At 31.8% G+C, this 9,223-nt stretch overlaps 1 protein-coding gene and 2 long non-coding RNA genes across 3 annotated transcripts; 2 read left to right on the top strand and 1 right to left on the bottom strand.

The window, feature by feature from the left end:
• Positions 1-1,350: 1,350 nt before the first annotated feature.
• Positions 1,351-4,022, top strand: LOC139871575 (MADS-box transcription factor 2-like). The gene is made up of 4 exons (XM_071859278.1): positions 1,351-1,516; positions 3,265-3,307; positions 3,654-3,891; positions 3,975-4,022. The coding sequence occupies exons 2-4, from the start codon at positions 3,293-3,295 to the stop codon at positions 4,007-4,009; spliced, it is 288 nt and encodes a 95-aa protein (XP_071715379.1). The 5' UTR covers positions 1,351-1,516; positions 3,265-3,292; the 3' UTR covers positions 4,010-4,022.
• Positions 4,023-4,444: 422 nt separating this feature from the next.
• LOC139872541 (uncharacterized) lies at positions 4,445-5,276 on the top strand. Its single transcript, XR_011767084.1, has 3 exons — positions 4,445-4,474; positions 4,863-4,925; positions 5,207-5,276. It is a non-coding gene; the product is annotated as an uncharacterized lncRNA (long non-coding RNA).
• A 255-nt stretch (positions 5,277-5,531) lies between these two features.
• Positions 5,532-8,378, bottom strand: LOC139873017 (uncharacterized). The gene is made up of 4 exons (XR_011767249.1): positions 8,258-8,378; positions 7,446-7,536; positions 7,060-7,171; positions 5,532-5,728 (listed from the first exon to the last, which is right to left on the bottom strand). It is a non-coding gene; the product is annotated as an uncharacterized lncRNA (long non-coding RNA).
• Between the last annotated feature and the right edge of the window lie 845 nt (positions 8,379-9,223).

Genomic DNA, 9,223 nt, shown 5'->3' with positions numbered 1-9,223 from the left:
CCATTGAATCATTCACCTCGAAGAAGATGAATATTGACTAGATGACATAGTAGTAACCTTATGGAGTGATAAAATTATGATTTAGCATAATATAACGACACTTGATCAACGTAGTTATATTATGATAAGTCATGCAGAAATCCTAATGGATCATAATGGAAATAAGATCTGATCAACCTTAGGACCATTGTGAGCCGTTACCTACTCCTTATCACTATATTGTCAAATAAAAATATCAACCCTAGATATTATATTCACTTGTAAAGTATCCACGCCCGGTGCTGCACCTATTGCATAGGCACCATACTGATTAGCTCCATCCGAAATGAAGGAATTATCCAATCAACTCCAAGGATTTTTGGAGAAAGGTTTCATTCGTCTTAGCTTGCCTCCTGTAACGACCCGAAAATTTCCGATCAAATTTAAACTTAATCTATATATGATTCTGACACGATAAGCAAAGTCTGTAAGGTTGAGTCACAAAATTTTTGAACTGTTTACATGGATTTATTTACCCCAGACTATTTCCGACGATTCACGTTATATATACATTTAATTATTAATATCATATATTATATGATAATATATATTGAATATTTATTAATTATACATTTTATATATATTAACATATAATCATAATTATTAATAAGAATCATATATATTCTTATTCATTTTCATAATACTTAATTATTCTGCTTATTATTTTTACATTTTTTTTAATTATAATTGGTTAAAGTGTATTTTTATTTATTTAAAATATTTATGTACTTATATTTATATCTATACAGAGTTGTTCGTGAATCGTCGGATATAGTCAAAGGTCTAATGAATTCATGAAATAGTTCAAAAATTTATAGACTCAATATTACAGACTTTGCTTGTCGTGTCGAAAACATATAAAGATCAAGTTTAAATTTGGTCGGAAATTTCCGGGTCGTCACAGAATAATCCAGAATTTTGGGTTTTGGTTTGTTTAAATAAGTTAAGGGAGATGTCGTTTTGTGTTTATTGAAGCAAACGACCAAAACTCCAAAAGCCAAGTGACAATTAGTGAGGATTTATGTGGCGAGCTTGTGTAGTAGAAGAGAGGAGAGAGAAGGTGAGGTAGAATAATCCAGAATTTTGAGTTTTGGTTTGTTTAAATAGGTTAAGGGAGATGTCGTTTTTGTGTTTATTAAAGCAAACGATCAAAACTCCAAAAGTCAAGTGACAATTAGTATATATTGAAATTGAAATGGCTATCATACAATATGAAACAAACCTCGGGGACCAAACGCATAATTTTTCGCCTCTCTTAAAAGACAAAATCCTCCCAATGAAAAGAAAACAAAAACCCTAATTGGTGCTACGATCACAAAAAGTCATTCGATACATTTCACATCAATTTGTTACATCAATTCGCTAACAAATCACTGAATATCGCTATCTACAACAAATCACGGACGGTATAAATCTTCCTATCGCTGCTCCTGCTATCAGAAACCCCTACCTCTGCTCCGGCGACCGCACCGCACCTGTACGTTATTTATACATCGCATTAAGTTCTGTAATTGGTCTGTTTACTTCAATTAGTCTTCGTTGTGACCTTGCTTGTATATATAATAGGGAAAATTGTTTGAAAATGTATTGAACTTTCACCAAATTTCTATTGGATGCATTCAAGTTTCAAAACTGTAAAATATGTACTAAAATATGTACTATTGTATGCAGTTCATTTACTTATAAATCGGGTGACAGGTCACCAAAGTTAACTTTTTGACGCAGTTAGTCCCTCAACATAACGAAATCATAACGAAGTTAATTTATTTAACGAAATCCCAAAACTGTAACTCATAGAAATTCATCCAGATTTGCAACTCATCTCATATTTATCATCTCATCTTTACAAACATAAATCCTAATTTGTTCATACCAAAAATTAACACTGTATGTTCTTAGAAATTATCAAACGAAAATAAAAAGAAATTGATATACCGTGAGATTAATATACCCACAAATCACTCACCCCTCACTAATTTGTCAAAACAGCAAACAAATACCTTTTACTATTCATTCTGGAAAAAATAATATTTAAACTATTTTTCACTCTCATAAATATGGATAGAGCATGAATGTTGATAATGAGTGATGTCCATTGCAACATGTTCATTGTTTTCGATCAGATCTTACGCCGTCGTCGATTTAGGGTTGCTTCATATCTCTTCAGGTGAAAATGGGATGGTGCTCAATGCCGATTATAAGCTAAGATATGATTTTTGGTTTGATTTTGAAGAAATTAGATTTTGATTATCATTTTTGTTCAAATTGATTATAAATGTAGGTAGGTTTGAACAAAGAGTTGGGTTCGTTATGATTTCATTAGATAAGTTGATGTTTATTATGATTTCGTTATGTTGAGGGACTAACTCCGTCAAAAAAATTAATGTAGGTGACCTGTTACTTTATGTATAAGTCATGGCTTGCATACAATAGTACATATTTAAAAGTTGAATGCATACAATAGGAGTTTTGAAACTTGGATGCATACAATAAAAATTTGATGAAAGTTCAATGCATTATTAAACAATTTTCCCTATATAATATGTATATTACCTGTAACTACCTACATACTAGTATATTTTACTTGTAATTACCATACATAGTGTATCAATAAGTTCTGTGTGTGTGTGTGTGTGTGTGTGTGTGATGTATATTACTTGTAATCATACATAGTGATATTATTGTCAATATGAGCTGAGAACAAAAACACAAAGATATATCTTCAGGGAGTATTTGACAGATATTAATACCTGTACATTTCTGCAAGTGGATATCAATGGATTACTTTATGAGAAGTTATAAACCTTGATGATGATCATTAGATAAATTAGCTTCCCCTTGGTAGTGGTTGATGTAAAGGGTTTTTTAGTCTTTTGCTGTTATTCTGATCCAGTAATTATGATTCGATCAAGACATTTTATGGCCTTTTAAAATTGCACATGATCTGATTTGATTAAACAATAGTCGCTGATTACAAATTTTTTATGGCCTTTATATGAATTTTTTCGTTGTAGTCTTTTTGTGACATCTGTTATACAAACGATGTTACAAAACCAAAGCTAAATGATACTTGATACTCTTTGTTGTACGAACTGTTATACAAGTTGTTATAACGCCTTCATATATGGATTGTATTTTTGCGATTGTCACTTGACATATACTTTTTTTTTTAGATATAACAATCATTGAGTTTCAATCCGTATAAATGACACTTTGTTCTACCAGGTTTAAACTGAAACATTGAGCAAGATACATGGCAGTAAGCAAGGTTAGCATCTAAACTGTTGCTTAATTTGCCATTTCCATCGGTCAGTAAGCAAGGTTAGCATCTAAACCTGTTAGTGTATTTAGTATTTTAATAAGATTGAGATTCTTATCAATTAGAATAACAGGTGCTGAACGATCTGATAATAATAGTATGATAATAATAATAATTAAACAAAACTGGTAACTACCTTCTCACAAGGTTTATCCACTATTAATGGTTTGTTTTTGTTATTAAGACAAGCTCAACTTAATTTGCATAATGCTTCATGCTAGAAAGATATTTGGATGTAATTATGACATACCATACTTATTTAACTTGCTCACTTTGCTAATTATCTAATTTGTAGATGGTTGAAATAAAGAGAATTGATGACAGAGAAAAAAGAAATAGTGCATTTCATAAAAGATCTGAGGGGCTCCTTAAAAAAGCTAGGAAGCTGTCTATTATGTGTGATGCTGATGTTGGAGTTGTCATCTTCTCATACAGTGGAAATCTAAAGGAGTATGTAAGCTCACCGCGGGTGTTTGAAAGGTACAACAACAACAACAACAAAAAAATTACCTGGGCCGTCTACCGTGAACATGGTAAGTATGGCTGGAAATTGAGACCTTCTCAAAGTTGGGTCAATTTGCTAATGTTATAATGATTAGCTTTATTTTTCCTGCAGGGTACCTCTTCATCTCAAAGAAACAAAATTTCTGAATTAGAGCGTGACTTAGCTGCTTATAAGGTATGTTCTTTAGTAAATGTCAATTATTTTATGATAGTTTAAAAACATTTCATTTTTAGCTAAATGATGGTATGATTAAGATTGTATTTTGAATTTCTTTTTGCTATACAACACAATCAGTAAATGTACACAAAAACGATAATAGATACTTTTAGACAATAGTACCCTATACTGCCCATGACATGATAGTATATGGTGGTTACCATATAAGGTGGCTAGTCAGCCATATCATCATCATCGTATCATATCATAATAAATAATAAATTGGATAAACCAAGTAATCATATTATTATCTAAAAATCTTTATAGTTTTTTTTTTTTTTTTTTTTTTTTTTTTTTTTTTTTTTTCATATCGTGCTTTACTTTTACCGCAGGCTACCACTTCATCTCAAAGAAACAAGATTTATGAATTAGAGCGTGACTTAGCTGCTTATAAGGTATGTTCTTTAGTAAATGTCAATTATTTTATGATAGTGTAAAAACATTTCATTTTTAGCTAAATGATGGTATGATTAAGATTGGATTTTGAATTTTCTCCTTTTTTTTTTTTTTTTTTTTTTTTTTGCTATACAACACAATCAGTAAATGTACACAAAAACTATAGTAGATACTTTTAGACAATAGTACCCTATACTGCCCATGACATGATGGTATATGGTGGTTACCGTATAAGGTGGCTAGTCAGCCATATCATCGTCATCGTATCATATCATAATAAATAATAAATTGGATAAACCAAGTAATCATATTATTATCTAAAAATCTTTATAGTTTTTTTTTTTTTTTTTTTTTTTTTTTTCATAGCATGTTTTACTTTTACCGCAGGCTACCTCTTCATCTCAAAGAAACAAGATTTCTGATTTAGAGCGTGAATTAGCCTCTTATAAGGTATGCTCTTTAGTCTCTATATTTTTATGATAATAAATGTTAATTATTTTTCTTGTTGAAATGGGTTGGGTGTAATGGGTCAAAATGGATATTTTTTCTTGTTGAAATGGGTCGGTTTGACCTGACACCACCTATTTGTCGTTCTAGAAATAGACTTGGTCTCTTTACACCTTTGAACCCTTCCTGTTTTAGCTAAACAAATTACCCGACCCACACCTAAACGTACCCTTACTGATGGGTTAGAAGTGTTCTAATAAATCGATTGTATGTTTTATTTTCAGACTGATCTGACTTTGTCAGAGATGCGGGGGGGATAAAATGCAAGATCTGTAGAAGCGCAGTCTCACGTTTCTCCCACATTTTGCAATTTCAGATGAATGCTGTTGTTTAAACAATGTGCTTAAAATTCTTATTTTGCTATTGTTCTTGTTAGGACTTCAAAATGTGGTGTGATTTATGATAACTAAGGGCCTGTTTACTTTTATTACTATTAAGCACTTTATAGATATAGATGGCAATATGGATATAGATAATTCTAATTAATTGGTGTTTACTTTTTAGAAAATGACTATTTTACTCTAAATAAAACATTTGTCACATATCCAGAATGAAATTCAACTTTCTAAAATCGAACAATATATGACAAGCAGCTCGATTCAAACAATTATCATGACAAACAATTTAAACAATGATTACTTCTAATGAATCTAAACCTCAGCTCAAACATATAAAATATGAGAAAATACCAAGCAACTAAGCAAGTATCCAACTACCTTCTTCTCTTTTTGTTTTCTTCAACGAATCTGCAAACAAGAAGCTCACCATCATCCACCCAACACAACACTTGAACATAATGATAATAATAGTCGTATCATAAGTAGCTCAAATGAATTTCGTTATTTAGTTCACAAATCTTCATCATATTCATTCACCAAATTTGCACAATTTTTTGCACCAAAACATTTTTGCCCTAATTTGGTAATTTCAGTTTTGCACCAATTCTTCATCATATTCACTCAATTTCACATATCGAATCTGCGTAATTAGGTCTTCTAACTTTAGCAGACTGAATAAATTGGTGTTTAATCGGTGATTTATGATGTCTTTGAATCGACGTACTTTAAATCGACGTGCTTTAAATTGACGTGCTTTGATTTGACAAGCTTTGAATTGATGAGCTATGAATCTGTATAAAATGGTGTTTGGTTGGTGATCTATGATATCTTCTAGTATTTGAGGGCAATATGGAGAAAAAGATGTCTTTATGATATCTTCTAGTATTTGAGGGCAATATGGAGAAAAAGATGTCTTTATGGGGAGGACAGTGGTTTTGAGGGTGACCGAGACAGCCATTCACTCGGTTAATCAAAACTAATAAGTCGCAGGTAAACAAGGGTTGATGGTGACCGAATAAGCTTTGTGGACAATATGGAGAAAAGGATGTCTTTATGGGGAGGACAGTGGTTTTGAGGGTGACCGAGACAGCCATTCACTCGGTTAATCAAAACTAATAAGTCGCAGGTAAACAAGGGTTGATGGTGACCGAATAAGCTTTGTGGACTATTAAGCCCATTAATCTAAAAGTAAACAAGCCCTAAGAGCTTATTGTAAGCAGGGAGTATATATGATATAAATACTCACTTCCACCTTATTTGTGAACAAGCCTTTGATAAAAAAAAAAAAAAAAACACATAGCTATACACCTTAGGCTTCACACACTAAATAAGGTTAATGGGGTTGATAAGTTGAATTCAACAGCCAGTCCTAATTTGACATGCATACACAAGACACTAAGACATGGTTGTAAGCCTGTAATGACTATTTCAAATTGGGTTTTAAGATAAATAAATTAGTACAAGTTCGGCCGCCCGTTGCTGCGGCGTGGGCAGTACATTCTTTTTTATACGACATTCATAGTATGGCACCACATAGTAGTAGCGATCATGCATATTAAGATGTTATTGTTCACAAAAGTGTGTCTTGGCTGCTATGTGCTCGTTCTCTTGTATTTGATTGTTGAGATTGCGTTGTATGTGACACAATGAGTCTTTGTTTATCATTAAATTTAGCATAATGCTAAGGGATACATAACCCATCATCAAACAATATGTTAAGAAATAATAACAAATCTCACCATCTGAAGTAACAGCGGCACCAATAGATAGGCTAGAATAAGCTAAAGGAATGCCGGTTTGACGCTGGAATGTACGTGCTAGGTGAAATTTTTTTCTCGCTCAGTAGTTCCTCTGGTGATAAAAAAAAAATTTGAACAACAATTACATGAGATGCAAAATAACATACTTCCAATATTAACAACTTATGAAAGCGCATTCGTTGAGCTGCCAACATCCATTATAATTGACATCATATGATCACCTAATACAACATGTAAAATACCTCTTCCATTGTTGGTACAAATACATATCAAAATTCAATGTCATTCAAAAGGTAAAACAATATGGGTAACAAATTACTGGTTTGAAGGGGCTGCATATATGATAATAATTTTATATTACTTACTCGGTAACTGATTTGTTGAACTCCGGATGTGTGCGCCGAAATAGTAATGGGTTGTTGAGGTTGCTGACAGTCTTAGGGACATTGCAAGAACCTGTGCGATAAAAATTTTAAAAACGCCAAAGATCTCTGTTTTGACACAATTACCAACCCACCGATTTTGTCACCTCTAGCACTACTAATCAATATCAAATCTAACATTTGTATCTAACACTTGTGATCAATAGCACATCAGACCCATCAGACATAACATTTAAATGATGATATTTTAGTTTGTCAACAGAATTCCAACTTTTTGCAGCAACATCATTTTCCAGTTTATTAAAAGGGTATACAACAACAAAACCCAATACCACATAAGTGGTCTATGGGGGAGGTGAGATGTAGACAATCCTTCCCCTATCCGAAAATAAAGACAAGTCTTATCTCCACCCAGAGTGTGAAAAACACTCTCAAAAGTAGAGAAAATCATCACTCTCTCTATTAGACGGATAGAGAGATTGCTTCCGAGTAGACCTCCGGCTAATAAGTAGGAAAAAAAAATTAAAAATAAAATAAATTAAAAATAAAATTGAGACGCCATAAAAATGGTAAATCAAATTTCCTTGAGTTTTAAATCCTGCCTAAAATTTAATTTAGGCTCTAAGAGTCAGTCAAGTTGCTATTAATTTAGGCTCTAATGTTTATACTACGTATATGTGTATAGATGATTCACTCTCCCTTACAAGTTTATTAATAATATATATACAACTATATATATTATTAATAAACTTGTACGGGAGAGTGAATCATCAATACACATATATAAACATTACCTGTTAGTCCACCACAATCAGTTTTACAATTGTGCAGCAAAATTATAATCTTGTTTTCAAAGTTGATTCCCGTCAGCAGACGCTGCTGTTAAGAATAGTCTCCGACAAAATCATCCCCTGTGTTATTAATTAGAGTTACAAACAGTTGAGGAACTTAACATTTGTTTTAACTGCACACACATAATTCATTGTTACAAATGTACAACAATTGGTTCAAATGGTTCAAAACTCTCATAAAATAGTTAACCGAAGTAAAACAACATATAAACCAACATTAGTCAATAACAGCAACATCAGTCACTAAAACAATATTTGAACCATACCATCGTAAGAAAGATGCAGTTCTATTGAACCATACCAGCACAAAAAATTTACCATACCAGCATATGAACCAACATCAGTCATTAATAGCAATAGCAACTAACATATTAAAACTACAACATATACTACATGTAAGTACCTGCAGCATGAACAAACCTCAAACAATTGAACAACTATTACAAATATAAATAAAATGAAAAACTAAACTCAAATTACACACATAAAAAGCAAGGAATCGGCTCATTTCCCTTAAATCGCAGATGTTTCAACAAAGTTTCAAAACGCCAAATATAGACCACCCATAAACTTTCATATATGAAAATAAGAAATGTAACAAAAGAAAAGAAATAACATTATAAAATACTAATTAAAACACTAATACAGATTAAGTTCAACAATCACATTAATGTACATTTGTAAACAAATTTTAGTATGGTTTATACATAAACAAATATGCACAAATTTAGGTATATCTGTAAAAAAAAAAAAAAATCTGCGTAGTGTACACATATACAATAACATGTACAGACAACACAAATGTATCCCACATACATCTACATGTATATACATGTAAACATTGACATGTGTAGACACAACATCTATATCTATTAACGCGTATACAATCACACATATATCATGCATAGT

This window comes from Rutidosis leptorrhynchoides, chromosome 10, assembly GCF_046630445.1.
Source record: "Rutidosis leptorrhynchoides isolate AG116_Rl617_1_P2 chromosome 10, CSIRO_AGI_Rlap_v1, whole genome shotgun sequence".
NCBI classification, from domain to species: domain Eukaryota; kingdom Viridiplantae; phylum Streptophyta; class Magnoliopsida; order Asterales; family Asteraceae; genus Rutidosis; species Rutidosis leptorrhynchoides.
The sequence above is the reverse complement of the archived record's forward strand: the minus strand, read 5'-3'. Positions and strand labels throughout refer to the sequence as shown.